Here is a 21,986-nt window from a genome sequence, read left to right on the forward strand (position 1 = left end):
TTAACCAATCAGAATCGGCCAACGCTGTGCCGGCTAATGTCATCAAAGGCATCATACGTGTATTTTTCCGGTCCTTGTCCTTTCGCTCAGCTTCACATTGTAGGCGAGATTAATCGCACGGTTGTAGTCGCAGGATAAGTTGCCGTAAAAATGTTAGACTCATTTAAATTTGTGGTACTGTTAAGTTTAATTTATTTGTGTAAAGCGGCTGAAGAAGATGTATTAGACCTAACAGACTCTGACTTTTCTACCCTTATATCTGAACATGATACTGCACTCGTCATGTTTTACGCACCTTGGTAAGTTAGTTGGATAAGTAGCCCTTTTTATCACTTGAGTTACATACAATTAACTTATTTAAATTAATCTAAACAATTAAATCTAATTAGGTGCGGTCATTGTAAGAGATTGAAACCGGAATACGCGCAAGCGGCCGGCATCCTCAAGAATGATGAAACACCGGTGATGCTTGCCAAGGTAGACTGTACAGAAGGAGGAAAGAGCACCTGCGAGAAGTTCTCCGTGTCAGGCTACCCTACCCTCAAAATATTCAGAAAAGGCGAACTGTCTCAAGAATATAACGGACCTAGAGAATCAAGTACGTAACTGTTCATCAAAAACATACTTTTCCTCAATCTAAGTCAAAGATAACTTCATATAAAAAAATTCAAATTGTTACTATTAAAAAATAGTTTTTTTTCTATTATAAATTAAGTAATGAAATAATTCTACAGATGGTATTGTAAAATACATGCGGGCGCAAGTTGGACCTAGCTCTAAGGATCTGTTAACTGTAGCCGATTATGAAGCACTTACTTCCAAGGATGAGGTTGTTGTGGTTGGATTCTTTGAGAAGGAGACAGACCTGAAGGGAGAGTTCCTTAAGACTGCTGACAAAATGCGTGAGGAAGTCACCTTTGGGCACTCTTCTGCTAAGGAGGTTCTAGAAAAATCTGGATACAAGTAAGTATTGATATTTATAGAATATATTATCAACATGGACAATAACAGCCAATAGTAGTTTGTTGGAATACATGTATGTTCCTGGATTTAATTACTGTTAGAGAATGAATGTCGTAAATTACGTGTAGGGTCTGATCTAATTTCTAGAGAAAGTAAGAGCTTATTATAAACTTGATTAATTTTAAAGTTAAGTAACTTAAAAATTGTTATTGAAAAATGATAATTTTGCTTCATACTATTTATGACATTCACTACCTAAATACTTGCTTGCATTTTAATATTTCTAGGAAAAATTACTAGGACATTTACTGATAGCCATTTTTTATCTCTCATAATTATAGCATAACTATTTAACTAGCAATGTTAGAATATTTATCCAAGTGTTTGTTTTATTGTCTACAATAAAACACTTGTACCAATACATAAAAACTATTATATTTATTAATAGCAAATATTTGTGTATAATTGAATAATAAGTAGATAATTTTAGAAACAATGTAAAGAAAACATTACCCAAAATTGTATAATGTGACCATAAAATTCCACTGCCGTTAAACATGTATTGCCATTAGATATATATTTGTCTCTGTTTTTTCATAGAGAATGAGTGTGACACTAATAGGTGTCAAATGTACAGGATGTTTCAACTATCTGTAAATGTTTTTCAGTAGCAATAGTATTGTAATTAAAGCTCACTATTACTTGATAAGACAAAATTATGCTCAATTATATTGGTATTAATTACTATCACCATAATGTTAAATGAAATATGAATTATCAACATTCATTGTAATGATTTTTTGTTATATTGAAACAAAAGCTTATCTTCATAAATAATTCAGAGGTAAAACAGTCAAATATTACTTGTTAATATATACATAACAAAATAAACTGCAATGATCAATCCTTTTTCAACTCTTACATGGTATTATATTTAATATTTTCCATATGTACAATATAGTTTTATATTTTAATTAAAAAAAAACTGCAATCTGAATTTAGAATAACCTTAACAAATGAGACCACTCCATGAATTCTCTCCTATTATTTGCTAATCTCACGATTTACGTGATTTAACCGTTATTGTTATACATAAATAGTAGGTGTGCATGTATTGTTTGTAGTACATAATGCTACATATATATAAGTATAAATTTCTGGCATTCATTAAAAAGAGCACACATATATACTGCTGGGAAGAAAATCCAAAAATGTGGCAGTGTATTGACCCAACACTAGGCTTACTAAAATGTCGACGTTTGTATCCCCTCACAATTCATTCTGACACTGAACTTCGTAACGAAAGCACGTCATTCGCGCCAAAGGATTCTAACTAATAATATCTAAAAATACCAACCATGCAACAATATTAGCGACTGAAATATCCAATTTTAATGTTCAGATTACAATCTTGAGAGTTATTATCGCTAATTTTCAGCATGGCGGTATTTTAACAACTACCCATAATCTACGTAATCTTAACGGTTGTAAACATTACTGGTATAGCATCGGAGCATCTTTAATTTACCCAAATCTAAATTTGTACGATAAGCATGTCTAGATACTGAAGAGTCATCACTTTGATGTAATACACATTGTGTTTAATGGAAACGGATTTTTAAAGATTTTGTTACTGTCTGTTTCCACCGGGGAAACATATTATTTTAGAGTTGAATTTAAAACCTGAAGTTAGTTTGGACTTTCAACATCATCTCAAATAATTAATGCTTGCATTTAAAGTATTTATAAATAAATTTAAGTCTGGTGTGATTTTGCTTAAGGAACATAATATCCACGTATTTACATTATGTGTTATGTATTGGCTATACTTTTTAAATTTCTTAAAATGTTCTTCGTATAAATTTTTAAACGTATTTATTACTAGTAGATAACTTTTTATCGTAACTTGCATGGATAATTAGTCTGAAAATACATGTATTTGAAAATATATTTGTAATTGTGCTGCCGACACGGACATGCCTTATTAACTTTCAAATATTGTTGTTATAACAAAATTATTCACCTATTTTACGCATATTATAATATTCATGCATTCAATAACAAACGAGGTCGTATAGAATTTTATTCAATTCCATACGTATTGATGCTTGTGTTTTTGATACATTTAAAATACGAATATTTTCCTATTATTATATATTTTTCCAGGGACAATGTTGTACTGTTTCGTCCGAAACGTCTCCAGAACAAGTTTGAAGAATCAACAATTGTGTACAAAGGCGACACTGACATGTACTCTCTCAAGGCCTTCATCAAGGAGAACTAGTAAGTGTCATGTTCTGAAACACATATGTATATGTTTACAGCTTACATACATACATTGTTATATATGTTGACATCAGCCCTGTATATTATACAATAAGATATACAGGAACATTCTGAATAGATGGATCAAATACTTGGAGGAGGAGATTAGTATCGATTGTTTAATTTCAAAGTATAGTTTTCTCGATTTTAGCACAAGTATTTTTCTATTTTTTCTAAAATAAAATGTAATTGGGGCATAAACTTTAGATGTTAAAGTTAGAATCACCTGTTTATACGAACTAACTTTACAGCCACGGTTTAGTAGGCGTGCGTCAAAAGGAAAACATTCAGGACTTCACCAATCCCCTTGTGGTGGCCTACTACGATGTCGACTATGTCAAGAACCCTAAGGGCACAAACTACTGGAGGAACCGTGTGTTGAAGGTAGATTATAGAATTCAATTTTGTCCATGTACAGTCGCGGAAATCCGCGGTGTTTCAAAAACAGAAAAATTTACTTGTTCCTTACAATACAACTAAGTTCACATTTTTTTCAATTAGGTAGCAGTAAATAAATAGCCATGTAGCAACAACCGACCTTTTTTCGTACAGACACATAAAATATGCGTCCTATCGTTAGTTCAGTAACGCCATCGTTTATACGACTTTAGCTATTAAGGTGGAACAGTGCCAGACAGAACTTTGGTATTGCCTGTCAATAATAGAAAATAATGATTGTTTTGTTCTTCTTTGTTATTCTACGGAATACAATTTTTTTTATTTATATGTAGGTGGCAAAGGAGATGAACGAGGTTAACTTCGCCGTGAGCGACAAGGATGACTTCACGCATGAGCTGAACGAGTACGGCATGGACTACGTGAAGGCCGACAAGCCTATTGTAGCTGGACGCGACAGTGACGGCAACAAGTTTATCATGACCACTGAATTCAGGTGACACATTTTTTCAGAATTATTTAATGTAATATTTGAAATCATGGGGAAGTAAAATAAAATAATTTAATTTATCTTTTTCTTTCAGCATTGAGAACCTACTTGCCTTCACAAAAGACCTGATTGATGGTAAACTGGAACCCTTCATCAAGTCGGAAGCTCTGCCAGAGAACAATGATGGACCAGTCAAGGTAGCTGTTGGCAAGAACTTCAAAGAACTGGTAACTGACAGCGGCAGAGATGCTCTGATTGAGTTCTACGCTCCCTGGTGCGGACACTGCCAAAAGTTGACACCGGTATGGGATGAGCTCGGTGAAAAAGTAAGTCAACTTAATTGTAACAAAATAAAATAAATAAAAAAAAGTGTTATGATGTACTTTATTACAAATGAGTTTATTTTAAACCTTGTTGTTTTTCTTATAGCTCAAGAATGAAGATGTAGACATTGTAAAGATTGACGCGACTGCCAATGACTGGCCCAAGTCCCTCTACGACGTGTCTGGCTTCCCGACTATCTACTGGAAACCCAAGGACTCTGCCAAGAAACCAGTCAGATATAACGTGAGTAGTAAATAAATTCGTGTACCTATCTTATGTTATTTAGTGAAACCATGGCCCCACCAAGTTATATTGCAGTAGAATTTTGTAATTACATATTTATTATGCAATTGTTCCAGGGTGGGCGTTCATTAGAAGACTTCCTTAAATACGTATCAGAGCACGCCTCCAGCGAGCTCAAAGGCTGGGACAGAAAGGGTGTTGCCAAGAAGGATGAGTTGTAGGCAACATTGTTGTGATGTGAAACTTTCTATGAAAGATCTGTGAGTGATTGTAATGTGTGCGAGTGCCTGCAAATGATGATAGATAACTCATTTGTTTTGATTTGATGATACAGATTGATAATTTTTACAGATCACAGTTTAAAAAGTAGCAACACTTTTTTATGCTATGTTTAATATTGAATATAATTGAATATTGAGATAGGCAACACTTTACAATTGTCTCGAATAATTTTATACCATTATTGAGGTAGTTTTTAATATTAAATAGCGGGGGCACAAATGCATCTGTTTGAAACAAATGAGAACAATCTATCAGATAATTCTAAATACAGTAATATTAAATGCATTTCTTATATTTGTCAGTGGGATATAATAAAATAAATTAGTAAATATTTATAAACCTGTTATTTTAATTTATACCTGATCCTGAGTTCACCGAGTGAGCATTTTAACTCAATGCAATATGCCTTTAATAAAATAAACATGAATGGTTTGTAATTTATTTTACAACTTATATCTAGATTTCTTAATGCAACAATGCAGTTTTTGTGTAAACACATGAGTGTTCAAATGATAAATTCTCTCTTCAAAAAGTCAGAGTGGTGACATTGGAAGCCCAGAATAAAAATTAGGACACAATATGTACACCTCAAAAGCCAGAAAGCCACTTATTACAAATGAATATCAGAATGGTATCACCAGAGTACATTGACAAAGTCCATGCAGATTGTTACAGATTATCTTCCTTCCATTTTTCTATCCACTCTATAATATTTTCAACATTAGCAAGAAGTTGTTCCTGTGTGTTGTTCTGAAGTTCCCTAACAATATCTGCTTTGTATGAATTTTGAGCTTCTTCTAACAATACTTCAAATATCTCGCACTGAATGTTGTCTTCTAATTTCTTTCCCGAGTAACCCCTATAATAAAAAATACACATTATTAGCTTTTTCTGGGATCTGGGAATGGTGTAGATTCACAATTTTGTCCGCTGGACAATGTTTTTTTAATTAATTTTTAATTTATTAGTAGATGTTGATTTTGGAATGTTTTACATTGGATCCGACAGACTGCGCTACCATCGCAGTGTCGAATTTTAAATAATATTCGAATTTTAATTTTAGTCTGTCCCGACAGCGCTGCAATCAATTAAAAAAAGTTTGAAATTTTCAAATTAAAGACGTGCAGACAGGACAACGTCTGTCGGGTCCGCTAGTGAATATATATTAACTAACCTTGCTACTAGTCTGTCATACAGTATGGTATTATTTGTTCTTATTACAAAAACACCATCAAACCAGCGCTCAGGAAAAAATTCACTGCCATGGTAGTCAACTATGTTCCCACCTTTTTCCATCATACTTTCCATTATGTCCAGCATCTGTAAACAATTTATTGAAACTATGATAAATTTTTACAAAATTCATTGTAATGTGTAAATTTTTCACTTTTCAATTAGCTATATTACCAAGACGTTAGTTTATCTAGGGAGCCTTGTGAAGCCAGTCACAAAATTACCTTGTCATCATTTAACACTGGACAGTGATATTCAGGATCATATTCATCTAAACAATTAAATTCTTCAGCAAGTTTTGATACTTCTCTCCAAGTGTACTTTGTTCGCTCAGACAGTATCTTGCAAATTGTTGATTTACCAACTCCTGGTGTTCCTGAAATATGGAGAAATGTGATAATTAATTTCTTTATAAAATATTACATTATGATGACATCCACAAGTGTATGGATAAGACTATATGTTAAAATACCATGATGATATGACACATTTCCTAAAGCAGTGTTGGAGCAATAATTTTAAGTGTTTAAAGCTAGAGACTTGTTGTATGCACATTAAGATTAAATACACCATTGTGTATTCTACTTTATAATCGTATAATTAGAAACCAAGTCCAAAACCATATTAACAAAGGTTTTTACATTGCTAATTTGGTACTTGGAACCAATTCTTCTTAATAAATTATTAATATCACAAGTTCATAACCAATATCTAACCTGTAATTAATATATTGGGTGCAAATCTGGGACGTCTCTCCATTGTTTACTTTTTGCTTATTAGAATAAAATATCCGCTTATGTAATTAACTGCAATATAAAGTTTTTATATCAAATTTAAAAAAAAAGTGAAATTAAGGAACCAAAACAATCCACGGGAACATGTGACACTGACAGCTTTTTTTTTAATTTTATTACCTGGTAGCATAGACCTTTAGTATCTACATCATGACAAATTTATCTGATCTCTATAGAGTAGGTGGAGGAGGTGTGATAAAACAATTTATGCTTTCATCGTATGATTTTTTTCGGTCCCTAGGGGTTATATTTTAATGGGGTAATAAATGAATTAACCCATTTTTCTTCTCTAATTCCGATTTCCTACTCTATGAAATTAAAAATTTGACAGTAAGTTATGTCATATCTTGTCATAACCTTAAACTAAAAAAATATACTAAAAATTGAAACTTCTTTAAATTCCATACTAATCCAGAGGAATTTAGTCAAAAAATGATCAATTTATCACTATGAAAATTTATAGACCGCGTGGATTGACAAGAGGACAAATCGTGTTAATCACTATTTTAGGGGTTTTCTCTGGTGTTTACATTTGGAAACCTCTTTTCGAAGAACATTATCCTAGAAAGAAAAAAGCTTTAGAAACAAGTCCTTCTGAGTGATTAGCTATGAATTCGATAAAGCAATGGCTTAAACATTCAAGTCTGCTTTCGAAGATGTTAATGGGTGTGTCTATTACTACAGCAGTTTATATAACCAATAAATTGTGGTATACGCCTTACACAAGGAGACGAAAGCTCAAAGAAGCTGAAGAGTGGGCGAATTTTATTATAGAACAAGATGAAAGATTGCAGGAAAATAATGAAAATCAGTAATGATCTTGTGTAAAGATAAATTGTTTAACTAGGTGTAGTAAACGTTATTAACATATTTGTGTTCTTATTTTCACACTTGAGCAACAAAACAACTTTTTAGTAAACCTATTTTATGTCAAACTGTTTTCATATAAACAAAGCAAAAGCTTTATGACGAAATCCTACACCTATTCATACCAATTACTACCTTTTACATCTCACCTTTTACTACTTTCATATTGTTTCTCCTACCTATCACTATATTTCACCTATGCTACTTCTAAACAATTACTATACCTCTTCTATTACTACCTTTTAGCTGTTACTATACAAGGCTTATTAGCCATTATACATGCCCACTGAGGTGTCAAAGCCTACTTGCCAAGCTGGCCTAATGCAGGTTGCTTCACGATGTTCCTTTTCACCATAAGAATGTCTGATTGGATAAATGTACATATGCAAATTGAAAAACACATTTGTACATCGAGGGATTCGCACGTAGGACCTGAAGATTACAAGTCAAGTGCTTAACCCCTGCGTCGCCGATGTTCCAAGATTCCATAAAATAAATTTTGGTTATAATAATGACTCATACTATACTTATGATCTAATAGATAGAGCACGAAATGGGTATATTTTAGGCATTTACTTACACACAACGTGAATCGGTGACAAAATGATTCCAATTTCATAGCCGGCGTCCGTCGAGGGCATTACTCTCAAACTGACTAAACAGCTAAATAGGACGAAAGTAGGGAATTTTTGTAGGGTTCAATAACATTACATACAATCTACAACTATATTAGTTAATGGAAAAAACGATCACATTTATCGCTCACACTTATATTACACTCATATTTCTAAATTAAACAGCATATTATAAAAAGATTTTGCACAGGTTGAGATAAAATCCTTTTCCCATAATACTAAAGTTAATTTTTTACCGTATGGTATACGGCAGGTTTTGTGCGACCAAACAATCCTTTTTATATAAAACCATCCAATAAGTACTTTTTGGATATTGAATGATCATTTGTCAAATTGAATATAAAAATATGCTTAAGACGCGTGTTATTTGGTAAAATTTAAACTATTTTTTTTAATAAATATGAATTATTAATCGCAAAAAGTACAAGATCTGTCAATGGTAAGTACCTATCTTCATAGTCAGGGCCGCTTTAAACGCTACTATCGTCCTGGGCGAAATTTTTGGGACGCCCCTTTTTAAAGCTTTTGGGGAGGAGTTCTACATTTATGCAAAATTACAAGGAAATCCATACAGCCGTTCTGGACGTACCTTCCAAACATCCATCCTTCCACCTAAACATTCGCATTTATAATATTAGTAAGATAACAGTGGTAGAGCCCGCTTTAACATCTTCGCACGAATTGGCCCGGCTCGCCCGGTGAAATACCACGACCACACAGAAGACAGGCGTGAAGTGGAAGCAATTCCGCGTTTCGTCTGATGAGTGTGCTTCCCGGAGGCCTAATTTAGTCCTCTTTCCCTTCCCACCCTTTTTCTTATGAGGAAGGGTTGGGAAGTGGACCTTCCGGAAGAGAAAATATTTTCATTCTGTGCATCCTCTCCTCCTTCGATTTAAGGTAGGCAATGCATATGCAATTGCGTATGTCTATGGGCGACAGTCACTTCGCTATTTCAGGTGGCCGCTCGCTCGCCACCTTACGATATAAAAAAAGAAATTCTGACCTGAGGCGTCCTCTTCTGCCTTCCCCTACCACCGGTACTATATTACGTTCTAGAAATATCTAGCCTTAATTTTTTATGGAATAACAATATAATGCCTTAATTCCTTTTTTGGGACTTCCCTATAAATGAGATTGTTACTGCTATCTATACCTATATAGACTTGTTCTTTAATTCATTGTGCCCAAGTCACCTTGTAAGTCTAGAACTCGTAACACGCTATTAATACCAAATTTATGACCGTGTACACTCTGAATCCCTGGTTTACAGTGCCCTCTACCGGGAATGCCTTTCACTTTACATACACATGTACATTAAAGTGCAAGAAATAGAATTTAAAAAGTTTTAGGTACTTTATGTAGAACTACACTATAAAATTCAGTTTTTGTTTGCAGTGTTATTAGATCACTACAATTTTTTTGAACTGGACCATTTAAAACCAAATTCATTTATAGATGTAATCGTTTTGTAAACTGTATCATGAAGGGCAAGAACAAAAAAAGGTATAAAATTTATGAATATTTAATGTTAAAAAGGGTACATGAGTGATATAACTTAAGAAATAAAACTATAAATTATTGGAGGCTACATTTATTCTATGAATTTACATGTTGCAATCATAACAAAATATTTCAGATATATGTATAACCTTATAAATTATAATGTTACGGTATAAGCCTTGTAAAAAATATAGAAAAGGAATGAGTTTGTAGCCCTTTTTTCCTTCGGAACACCTTTCGGTGAATGAAGTGTCGCAGCTGTATAAAGAATTGTGCTGTTAACAGCGCTAGCTACTTTTTGCCCTTGGTAGCCTTCTCGGCAGCTTTGGTGACCTTTCCACCAGCGCCTTCCTTGAAGTTGACGGACTTGATGACACCAACGGCGACGGTCTGCCTCATGTCACGCACAGCGAAACGACCCAGAGGTGGGAACTCCTGGAAGGATTCCACGCACAGGGGCTTGGAGGGCACAAGATTGACAATGGCGGCATCACCAGATTTGATGGACTTGGGGTTGTCTTCAGTGGATTTACCAGTACGACGGTCGACCTTCTCTTTAATTTCGGCGAATTTGCAGGCAATGTGAGCTGTGTGGCAATCCAACACTGGTGTGTAGCCGTTGGAGATTTGACCGGGGTGGTTGAGAACGATGACCTGTGCGGTAAAGTCTGCAGCTCCTTTGGGGGGATTGTTTTTGGAGTCGCCAGCGACGTAACCACGACGCAACTCCTTGACGGAAACGTTCTTTACGTTGAAACCTACATTGTCACCGGGTACGGCTTCCTGGAGAGCTTCGTGGTGCATTTCAACAGACTTAACCTCAGTAGTGATGTTGGCGGGCGCGAACACGACGATGGTACCAGGCTTGAGGACACCGGTTTCAACTCTGCCTACGGGCACTGTACCAATACCACCAATTTTGTATACGTCCTGAAGGGGAAGACGCAGAGCCTTGTCGGTGGGACGAGCCGGGGGCAGGATGGCATCTAAGGCTTCAATCAGGCATTTGCCCTCAGCCTTGCCCTCCTTACGCTCAACATTCCACCCCTTGAACCAGGGCATTTTGGTGGATGGCTCCAACATGTTGTCTCCGTGCCAGCCAGAAATGGGTACGAAAGCGACAGCCGCTGGGTTGTAACCGATTTTCTTGATGTATGACGATACTTCCTTCTTGATTTCCTCGAAACGGGACTCGCTGTATGGCGGCTCAGTGGAGTCCATTTTGTTGACACCGACGATCAGTTGTTTGACACCGAGTGTGAAGGCGAGTAGTGCGTGCTCGCGGGTCTGTCCGTTCTTGGAGATACCTGCTTCGAACTCACCGGTACCGGCGGCGACAATGAGCACGGCGCAATCAGCCTGCGACGTTCCTGTGATCATGTTCTTGATGAAATCTCTGTGTCCGGGAGCGTCGATGATGGTGACATAGTATTTGCTAGTCTCGAACTTCCACAGGGCGATGTCGATGGTGATACCACGTTCACGCTCAGCCTTCAGCTTGTCCAAAACCCAGGCGTACTTGAAGGAACCTTTGCCCATTTCTTGGGCTTCCTTCTCGAACTTCTCGATGGTACGTTTGTCGATACCACCACATTTGTAGATCAAGTGGCCGGTGGTGGTGGACTTGCCAGAGTCGACGTGTCCAATGACGACAATGTTAATGTGTATCTTTTCCTTGCCCATTTTTGGTTAGTCTAGAACAATAGAAAAATATCGGTTAGTTAAGAAAGAATTCGTAGAATTGCAAAAAGGACTCGCAATGCATATTCACAAGGTCATAGCCTCATGTTAGATACGCGGCCGGCAATATGGCGGCTCGGCAGTGGCATGGCCGCCTCGCCCCGTCTCAACACTTCACAATGAATATGTGCCATTATTTAGAGAAAAACCAGTATCGTTTAATTTGAAAATTAGTATAATTGGCATGGAAATACTATTGCAATATAATTTGAAAGTTTAGAAAACTTGCAACAGAAAACAAGATGATTCACACCACGTGGTGACATGTGCCGGTTGATGCGAAAGTATGACGCGTAAGCAATCGCAATTATAAATCCTTTCATTTCTCGATATTTTCGTAAGTTTAACACTTTTTGAAACAAAAGAAAGATAGAATTCACGGTTAAACGTCGACACGTGATATATTAAAACGTATGTTTAATCCACTTCAAAAGAGAAAAGAAATCAAAATCAATTTAGCGTATGTTTTATGAACAAAATAAAAAAATCTTACTTCTAAATACTAACACAACTTTAAAATAAAAGTAATAAATCACTAGGGTTTTCACGGCACAAGAACTCTCTTCTGGTTCTGACACTCACCACGGATTACAGTCAGCGTGTAATATCCGAGAAAGACTCCAACAGAATGAACGAGAATTGGATATTGATCAGACTGGAAGGAAAGAAAAGTAGTCATATCCGGTTTTCAGTGTGGCAATATAAGAATCAAAATTTTTCATTAAAACATACACAAAGATTTACGAAACAATATTTTCAAAATAATTTGGCAGTGAACATTTTACATATTTAAATTTAAGCAAACATGATACGTTTTAGTCGTACTGAAAAATTATTCGATTGCTTAAAGAAAAAAAATCTGCCAAAGCGACAGTTAAAGTGCAATAAAATTATTACAGAAACTATTGATATGTGACTATAACTAAAAATCATAATATTAGTTAGAAATCACAAGGTCAGCCAAAATTTTGATCGGAAGCTTATAGGGACATTAGCAGCCCTTAAATTCTAGTAATTTATAAGGGTCTTAGCATTCCCCTTCATCCGGCAAGTATGACGTAGAAGAAAAGGTAACGATAAATATTATTTTACTTGCCATATGATAGATGAAGACAAAAAAGTTATTACGTTATTTTTATTTCATTGTTAGTGATTAACTCTTCTGAAAATTGTGTAAATTACGTTACCTGGCTACCCTAAATTTCTTTTGACGTCATATCTGGTTTATGTTGTGAAACGTTGCTCATGTGTTCGGAAATTTGTTATGAAATATGATGCAATTCTATTAGATATAATTTTCAAATTTATATATTTATTTTAATTTATCTTGTATGTTCAACGAGTTATTTCGATTTCCAAAAACAAGTTTCAATATTCATATATAATAACAAAATTGATTAAAATCATGTTGATTTAATAAAAAATTGTGTTATAATATACGTGAGCATATGATTTATATTCTTAAAAAACTAATGATTGGTACTGTATAAGAATATTCACAACTTTTTAATAACAGTATAATAGAAAATAATGTTTTTCTTTTGTTAATTCTTCTTATTGTATTATCTTCTATTGTATTTTTAATCTGTATCAAAAGTGACTGGAAAGTCGAATAGTCAATAACCCGCACCCCTCAAACTTTAAGAAAAATCGGAAAACAGAAAATATTGCTAAATAAAATAAATTACAATGTGTTATACTTAAAATACGCTCAAGTAAAATACATTAAATTAAGCAAACATCTCATTTCAAATAAATATGTCAAATTGATTAACTATAAGCGTTTTATGCGTACAATATTCGAGGAATAAATTGGGCATAATGTTTAAGAGTCGTGGTGATAGTAATATTGTTTATAAATGTACTGTTCGGTTGTTGGAAGATACAGAAATATTAGAGTGCGAATTCCATGTAAGTCACTATAGTAAATTTTATCTAACTGCTGTACATTATTCATTAAAAAGACATCCATTTAAAAGACCATATAAAATTTGCTAATTTAATCAAACTATATAAAGTAATCTCGCCTGTGATGAAACAAATTGGAAAAAACCTATGAAATAGAAACAAATGTATTACAATATTTATGACTTTTATTCTGTGAATGATTTAACATAGTTATAATATGTTCCAGCCTGGCTATAAGGGGAAATATCTATTAGAGCATGTATGCCAGCAGTTGAATTTGGCAGAAATAGATTATTTTGGGCTGCGCTATGTGGATTCTGTGGGGCAAAGAGTAAGAATAATTTGTACTCTTATCTAATTACTTTGTTTTCCACTAAATTATTTTATAACAAGAAATGTAAAACATTTATGGAGTGCAATGCTAAAGTAATGTAGATGGTTTGGCTTCACAAATTTAATGTTTAATCCGAAAACACTGCAATCCCTGCAGTGATAGATTTTTCTTTAATTTTTGAATGTGGAATATTGTGTAAATCTCTCCCTTCACAAAAAACCAGATAAAAACATGTGTTCGTGCGGATATTTAGGGAGTGGTAGCACATGGTAATGGTTAAAGGCATTAAATCCGTGTTGTCATTTTGTTTACATCAAAAATTTCATAAATGTAATGTTACATGGTCTAATTTAACTCTCAGAATATTTAACAATATCTTGTTTTATTTCAGCATTGGCTGCATATTGCAAAATTAATACTGAAACAAGTAAAAGGTAAGTAAAATTTCACTATTTTATTCATTTTGTATAACTCAATAGAATGTAACATGTATGATATCAACTAATACATAAACAACATGTATTTGTTCTGTGTCGGCATCAACCAGTTTTACTTGCATCAGGATGGGATGAAACCGCAAAATAAAGTCCTACTCACCCTTATAAAGGGCTCCACATGGGCTTGAAACTAGTTGATGCTAACATTGGACATATATGTGAGTGCTTAGCCATTTACATATTAGCTTATAATAATGTCTCACAAAAGTTTAAATGATTTGTGTATGATGTCATTTTCTTATTTGTATTAATGAAATTACATCAGAATTTTGTGTGGTATGCATGATTTCTATGATATGCATATAATTTACGGTAAAAAGACAAGAGTTCATTAATATTAGTACAATAGATTTGATTATTTATTCTAGTTTAGGAATTGGAGTCTAAAGAATCTGTTTAGTAGTTTATGAAAATATTTCTATTCCAGATTCCTCACCAATGCTCTTTAGTTTCCGAGTAAAGTTTTATCCACCGAATCCGCTTCTGTTAAAAGAAGATGTCACTCGATTCCAAATATACTTGCAATTGAAACGAGATCTCTTACATGGGAGGCTGTATTGTACGGCTAACGAAGCGGCTATGCTCGGCGCGTTAATCATACAAAGTATGTTATGTACTCTTTGTAATTCTTATAATCTTTACTAGTTATAAAGTTCTGAAAACTATAACTCCCTATACTTAAAGATAATTTGTTAGATTTGTTAGTATTTAAAAAAAAAATTTTTGGTTTTATACAGTCAAGCTTCGATAAACAAGAGCCCAAGAGACGACTTATTTTCGTGCTTAGAGGTTTCTCTCTAACCTAAGTTTGTCGCTTATGAAGATTTTCGCTTATGAAGATGTAGGGCCCGTACAATTACTCTTGCTTATTGAGGTTCGACTGTGTGTTGTTATATCATTTATTATTAAGTTCCCGCTAAAAATATTTAATTTGAAACATGTCACTCGTTGTCAAGGTATCGTAATGTAGTTTAATTTATTGACAGTGAGTTTCTAAAACCAAAATCTCTGTATAAAACATATCTTCTCCCTGTCGTAATCTGTGACAAAATTAACTTATCAATATGTTTTAAACAGAGCCTTTGGTCTCAGAAACCCATGGTGACTATTACATTTGAACAATTTAATACCCTTTTCAGTTGAACTTGGTGATTACGATCCAAGTATACATATAGGCAACTATGTGGCGGAGATGCGACTGTTGCTGAGACAAACAGATGCTATTGAGGCTAGGATACAGGTACAAAATTAGCTCTGACCTCCATGAATATAATACTTTGTTTTCCTTGTGAAAGTAAGCAATGAAACCAAACATGCAATTGAAATGAATCTTAACACTGCAGTATTCATTTAAAAGTATATTGTTAGAATGTACTTGAATAGTTAAAGCCCAGCTTTAGTAAGTTCATTTTTTATCAGTGTGACTGCGGTTTAGAAATTATTTGTTTTTTTACTTCACATATATGTGATAGATATCTTTTAGCTTTTGTTGTAAATTTTACTTCTTACTAATATTATAAATGCGACTATTTAAATGGATGGATGGAAGGGTGTTTGTTTGAAGGTCTCTCCAAAACGGTTGAATGGAACTCGATCAAAATTTGGTATGCATATTGAACATAGTCTGGAAGAACACATAGACTACTGATTATGTTTTATTTTATAATTCCGCGCGGCCATAGTCGCGTGCGACAGCTAGTTATGTCAATAATTGTAGTAATAGTGTTACTGTGTATGTAATTATTCAGGAGTTGCACCGGGAGCCTGTGGAGGGGTCTCCGTGTGGCACGGGCGGTGTGAAGGGCCTCACCACGCAGGAGGCGGAGAGGACCTTCCTCAAGATTGCTTGCCAGCTCGACACCTATGGAGTTGATCCACATCCTGTTAAGGTTTGATTTTTGAATATGTTATGTTTGTAGAAAAAAATATTTCTTATTATATTGTTTTTATTTGTAAGTTAAGCTGATTTTCTGTCTACTTGCATTAGAAATCTTGAATTTCTTAATTTTTTTTCCTGTTCTTAACACTTTTACTGCCATGTTAGGTACTAAAGTGAACTGATAGAGTAAATTGGTGGTACTTGATGTGTTAATTTTTAGTAGACCAAAGCTTCGAAAAGTTTTATTAAATATTTGTACTAAAAATGTTGATTTTTTAATGGTGAAGGCTTTGGCACCGTTTTTTTTTAATTGTTTGTTTATGTCCATTGTTTTCATTTAATTGTTACTTGGAATAAGCACTTGTAACTTTTTACATATTTATTTGTTGTCAGGATCACCGAGGTAACCAGCTGTACCTGGGCATCAACCACGGCGGCATCCTCACGTTCCAGGGCGGTCGCAAGACTAACCACTTTAAGTGGTCCGAAGTCAATAAAATCAATTTCGAGGGACGCATGTTTATCGTGCATTTAAATTACCCTGAAGTAAGTATTTTTTATTAGAAATAGTAATTTATTTGACCAGCGCCACATACTTTTAATGTTAACACATTCAATGCTACCGACTCGAGTCATGATGTGGCATGGAATGTGGAAATAAATTTGTTTTTAATGAATGTTTTTTTTTTCAGAAAAAGCACACTGTGGGATTTAAATGTCCGAGCGGCGCCGCGTGCCGACACGTGTGGTGCTGCGCTATCGAGCAAATGCTGTTTTTTACGTTAGTATGATTACATAATTGTCATCGAAAATGTTTGCATGAATATAAGTTTTATTTTATTTCTATGCATCCTCTCCTTCGACGATTAAAGGTAGGCAACGCATATGCAATTGCGTATGTCTATGGGCAACGGTCACTTCGCTGTTTCAGCGATTTTAGGTGGCCGCTCGCTCGTTTGCCACTTTATGATATAAAAAGAAAAGTAAAAGATTTAATTTGTCTGTACCTAAATCTTAGCCTGTCATAGATGTACGATCAGTCTGTCTTACTTTTTTTCAATCAATATCAAGTTCATTATTATTTGCATGCATATTTATGAAATTCGTATAATATAGAGGTGTGCCAGGACCGTGACAAATCTCTCAGGGTCTCATCCGTTACAGGCACTGATTTCTATAAATGGATTTTTTGCTTGGAAAGTACAACTGTTGCTATGATTTGAATTCTTGTCACCGCTATAAACAGTTATCTTTCAAAATGTCGAAAATCGAATAGACACAATATACATCTTATAGCCTGTCCATATAACCACTGTCAGTGGTTAGACTCGTGTTTTTGTATTTATGAAGTGTTTGTAACAGGTTGCCATCATCATCTGACGCGTGTGTGTACTCTGGCGGCGGACTGTTCTCGTGGGGCACAAAGTTTAAATACGTGGGCCGCACTGAGCGAGAGATACTCGAGAGGGATGGCCTACTGGCGCCCCGGGACCATTCGGTATGATCTATATCTAGACCAGACTTGTATTTACACTAGACTTATAGTTAGACCAGAATTATGATCGTGTGCTTGGAGTCGCTAGCGATTTAGTCAGCGCCGAATTTAAAAAGCAGTCTATGATATGCTAATATCGGCTATCTTCCCGTCAAAGTTTCGTCAAAATCGGTCCTGTCGGTCTGGAGATTACCCCCGGAACAAAAGCGGGCTTGCGGACAGACATACAGACAAATAGACATAAATAAGACCATGTTTTTTAGTGAATTTTCGTTTTGGTCAGGAGGAAGGGTCAAGTGGCGGTGGCAGGAGGAAAGCGTCGAGCGTGCCCGCGACGCCCTCTACACCTATGACTGGAGACTTTGGTAAGCATGGTGTGAGGAAAAGAGCAAGCTACTCCTGGTTTAGATTTACTAGGAAAGAGCTAAAGGAATCTGTGCGGTGATTCATACGATATCAGAATAGAAAGAGAGAGAGAAAAAGATAGAGAGACAGAGAAAGAGAGGCAGAGATATGTATTACGGCATGAAACGGTTGATCGATAAGGTGGAAATATGTTGTGTTTTCAGGATACAGCAGCCTGCCGCGTTCGACGCACAGCGCGCCGCTGGAGGAGAGCGGTGGTGTGGGTGGGGTTGGTGGCGGGGCGGAGGGCGAGATGTGTGACGGCGCCTGTCTGCTCAGTGGAGCCGCCGTCGACATCGCGCTCGCCTGCTGCGACAAGACGTCAGGTAAACTACGCACAATACCCACACACATTTTCATAGATCTACGATATTATCTGAATCTGTGGGCATAAGTCAAACTTAATATTGACAGCTCACTAGCGCCCCTGTCAATGTCACAAGATCCTCTTTGTACTGTAGCTGTCATGTCATTTTCTATGACTAAGTAGGTTTTATATATATTTGACACAAGTAATAACGATAGCAGCGCCTCTTACCTTAGGTCAAGTTAGTTTGTCTATAACGATTGCGATTGAATTGTTACAGCCGCCTGTCCCGAGTACAGTGCGCGGGATCCATACGAGCACTCGTCCACTGAGTCCGCGGCGACGCACGGCACGCTCGGAACGCACGGCACGCAAGGCACGCACGCCTCTCAGGCGGAGGAATGGCGGCCCGCGCTGCAGCCGCCGCCGCGCCCCTTCAGCCTGCTGCGCGCCTTCGTGCCCTCCTTCCTGTTCGTGTGGTTCTCCCTCGCCCTCACCGCGCTCCTCGTCTTCGAGACCGACTGGCCGCTGCTGCGACATCTCAAGCGTAAGCCGGAAATCATCTCCCTCCGGCATCACTACTACGCCCCCCTCAAGGAGTACTTGAAAAAGAAAGTTGTCGAACTTTTCTGATTTTTTGACAACCTTTACAGACGGATCTTTGAAGACAACTTTGTTTGGTTTTTCACTATATTCATGTTGAATAGACTTTGGGTGGTTGAGGTCCGTCTCTAAGGTACGAGAACTAATTACGTGAAGCGTCTTGCTACGTTAATAGTGTTTGTTTTGTTGCTTTGACTAACAGCTTTGATCCCTTGTGTTAGTTTAATGGATCAACTTAGTTGTTTATATTATTCCATTAAACTAGGATAATTTATCTCTGAGACTAAATATATTATTTCCGTGTGATCTAGTAAGTAGATCTGATTTTTTGTTAATCCATCGTAAGACAATATTTTAGTCATTGAATGAGATAAATTGAAAATATAAATACAGAGTACAATTTACATTTAAACGAAATGACTACAAACTAAACGTATATTGAATCTCGCGCCTTGCGTTGGCTCTTATTTAACTTTAATTACATTTTACATCAAATAAAGTTAAAAAGACTTGTCCAATGAAAGATTTCCGAATACAGTTTTTAATGTTTTGTTTTAATCTACTTCAAATTGTATAATTTTCTTTTTGCATTTAACTTTTTGTATACATTTGTATATATCCCAATAACCACAAGAGATGCCAATACAAGCCAAAATAACTTCATCATAATAAAGCCTGATATAACATTTATATGTAATTTGACACATTTTTGGAGAATTTTAGAATCGTAGTTAATATTATAATAATTATTATTATTAGTAATAATAAGAAATAGTATATAAGGTCACCGTTATACGCTTAATTTACGCACAAATTTTTCTTATTATATTAAAGCTTTAACAATTTTATTCCGCTATGAACATTTTAGTATTTAAAATATTCAGACAGAATACTTAGTTATTGTGCAAATTAATTAATTAATTTTCTAAATTAACCAATTATTTAGTTTTATGTTTAAATAATGTATTTAATACATTAGAATGTGGAATATATATGTAGATAAGCTTTGAGCGCACATTATATATAAGTATTTATTTATGTTATGGTTTGCTTTTTATGTAATACATACATAAATGTCTTGCATTTAAATAAAACGCTTAACCAGTTAATGTTTGATCTAAATAAGATTGTGTGTGTGCTTGGCTGTGATTATAAGAATCTCGTATTTTTTTGTGTTATAAAAAATGTCATAATTGGATTTCACGATAAAATAACTAACGATCTTTATGATAAGCTATGAATGTTAAACACTTATTTATATGTTTTTTTTAAGTGTGACATTGTAAAATAATTTGTAATTGTTTCAAAAATTTATTTTGCTCTAGTACTTAACTGAACGTTTATTATTTTTTCATACGACATTCCAATTATATTCCTGCTGCTTTTAAAAAAGTGCCATAGATTAATTTTTCCATTTTATTTCATGCCTAATATATTTTTAGAATAAGAATTATCTATCATCAATGTGTATTTTTTACATTCCAACATTACTTTGACACTGATTTCATTTGGTAAAGTAGAAAAATAATAATACAAAGCTTTGACAGCATCGGATTAAGGTATCAAAAGTTCTTTGCCGTTAAAATATGTTTAGCTCTCTCTCTCTTGCTGAGGATTTTGACTCCAGTGATAGTTGCATTGAAACATACTGCTGTCTCTCTTTTTTCAAAGAGTATATAAGAGATGACGATATGTGTGAAAGTGTCACACACATTCAGAATGTACATCTTGTGATGCATTTGTTTTTTTTTATAATCTGTATTCAACTAAAGTATTAACAAATTTGTTACAATAACTGTAAGTAGATTTATTTCTTTTCAAATACTGGCTTATTTTTTAAGTATTATAAATTTATGTGATTTTTTATCTAGATTTAATTGTGATTTGACTTAAAGATATATTTATACACGATTATTTATTTATAATACTCCTCGTTGTAAATAGATTTTTTTTAGTAAGCCAGAGATAACTAAAATCTTTTTGTTGTGCTTTTTCTGTGTATTAATGTTAAAGTACTTGATTTGATTTTTGTAAGATTTTATTAAACTTATTTGCTTTCTAGTCATTATACTAATCTTGTCAATAATGCTTGTTTTATTATAATATTTTTTTTAACACCACCTAATAGCATTACTAAATTTAGTACTCTTTGTTATAATAATAAAATTTATCCTTGTGTTGTTTGTTATATCGTTATTTTTCTAACATTTTATTTCCATTTCTGTTAGGTATGTGATGTTTTCATTTATTATAATAATTAAAACTTTTAAACTTTTTAATTTTAGGTAAAATGCTTTTTCAAAAATAATAAATCCACAACATGCAACATCTATTTTTAAATTTTTTATAAATCAGATATTTTAAGCCATCCAATGACGTGGGTGCTTATTTTTTTATGTTACTAAGAAATCTAGAGTATGTATTTTGCATTCTTGTCAATTATTGCCATTTAAAAAAATGTCCATTTTTGCTAATCTAGATGGCCAATAAATTTAAGGATTTTTGGAGTTTTTTTGTAAATATTCAAGTAACCCGTACGTCCGATCAGCTGTGTTTCGGTCTAGTTACATTTTTTCTGTTCTTGTACCTGTGTTAACAATGTGTACTTATTATTTACTAATTTACGATAGTTTAAATTAAATTTACACCAAGTAAAAATGACGCGAGGCAGTCTTGTTGTTTTTACCCGTTCCAAATATTTTATTTGCACTATACTTATTTTTTTACTACAAAAACTTAACGTCATGTCTCACTGGCCACGTGTTG

The 21,986-nt window shown here is 34.6% G+C and overlaps 4 protein-coding genes across 9 annotated transcripts; 2 read left to right on the top strand and 2 right to left on the bottom strand.

The window, feature by feature from the left end:
* Positions 1–35: 35 nt before the first annotated feature.
* On the top strand, positions 36–5,358 carry ERp57 (protein disulfide-isomerase like protein ERp57). Of its 2 annotated transcripts, NM_001312638.1 has the most exon segments (10): positions 138–299; positions 390–423; positions 472–598; positions 735–963; positions 3,130–3,246; positions 3,540–3,672; positions 4,020–4,180; positions 4,269–4,500; positions 4,604–4,741; positions 4,858–5,358. In NM_001312638.1, coding segments are annotated over 10 exon segments (1,425 nt in total). In that variant the 5' UTR covers positions 138–150; the 3' UTR covers positions 4,963–5,358.
* On the bottom strand, positions 4,978–7,160 carry Ak6 (adenylate kinase isoenzyme 6). The gene is made up of 4 exons (XM_013320715.1): positions 6,973–7,160; positions 6,481–6,632; positions 6,198–6,343; positions 4,978–5,882 (listed from the first exon to the last, which is right to left on the bottom strand). Exons 1-4 carry the CDS (start codon positions 7,013–7,015, stop codon positions 5,693–5,695), a joined length of 531 nt encoding a protein of 176 aa, XP_013176169.1. The 5' UTR covers positions 7,016–7,160; the 3' UTR covers positions 4,978–5,692.
* Positions 7,161–9,945: 2,785 nt separating this feature from the next.
* Positions 9,946–20,103, top strand: Frmd5 (FERM domain containing). Of its 3 annotated transcripts, none has more exons than XM_013320710.1 (12): positions 9,946–10,055; positions 13,927–14,031; positions 14,426–14,468; positions 14,959–15,135; positions 15,671–15,771; positions 16,280–16,420; positions 16,804–16,956; positions 17,103–17,191; positions 17,773–17,908; positions 18,189–18,270; positions 18,475–18,636; positions 18,898–20,103. In XM_013320710.1, exons 4-12 carry the CDS (start codon positions 14,970–14,972, stop codon positions 19,248–19,250), a joined length of 1,383 nt encoding a protein of 460 aa, XP_013176164.1. In that variant the 5' UTR covers positions 9,946–10,055; positions 13,927–14,031; positions 14,426–14,468; positions 14,959–14,969; the 3' UTR covers positions 19,251–20,103. The 3 variants fall into 3 exon arrangements, with proteins under 3 accessions (XP_013176164.1, XP_013176160.1, XP_013176163.1); XM_013320706.1 differs by lacking the exon at positions 9,946–10,055 and adding an exon at positions 13,336–13,703 and having other exon boundaries at positions 18,898–20,102; XM_013320709.1 differs by lacking the exon at positions 9,946–10,055 and adding an exon at positions 13,336–13,703 and having other exon boundaries at positions 18,192–18,270; positions 18,898–20,102.
* Positions 10,128–12,434, bottom strand: eEF1alpha1 (eukaryotic translation elongation factor 1 alpha 1). Of its 3 annotated transcripts, none has more exons than XM_013320714.1 (2): positions 12,300–12,434; positions 10,128–11,746 (listed from the first exon to the last, which is right to left on the bottom strand). In XM_013320714.1, exon 2 carries the CDS (start codon positions 11,733–11,735, stop codon positions 10,344–10,346), a length of 1,392 nt encoding a protein of 463 aa, XP_013176168.1. In that variant the 5' UTR covers positions 11,736–11,746; positions 12,300–12,434; the 3' UTR covers positions 10,128–10,343.
* Positions 20,104–21,986: the final 1,883 nt, after the last annotated feature.

The sequence above is a fragment of the Papilio xuthus genome, unplaced genomic scaffold, assembly GCF_000836235.2.
Source record: "Papilio xuthus unplaced genomic scaffold, Pxut_1.1 DF825946.1, whole genome shotgun sequence".
In the NCBI taxonomy this organism is placed as follows: Eukaryota; Metazoa; Arthropoda; class Insecta; order Lepidoptera; family Papilionidae; genus Papilio; species Papilio xuthus.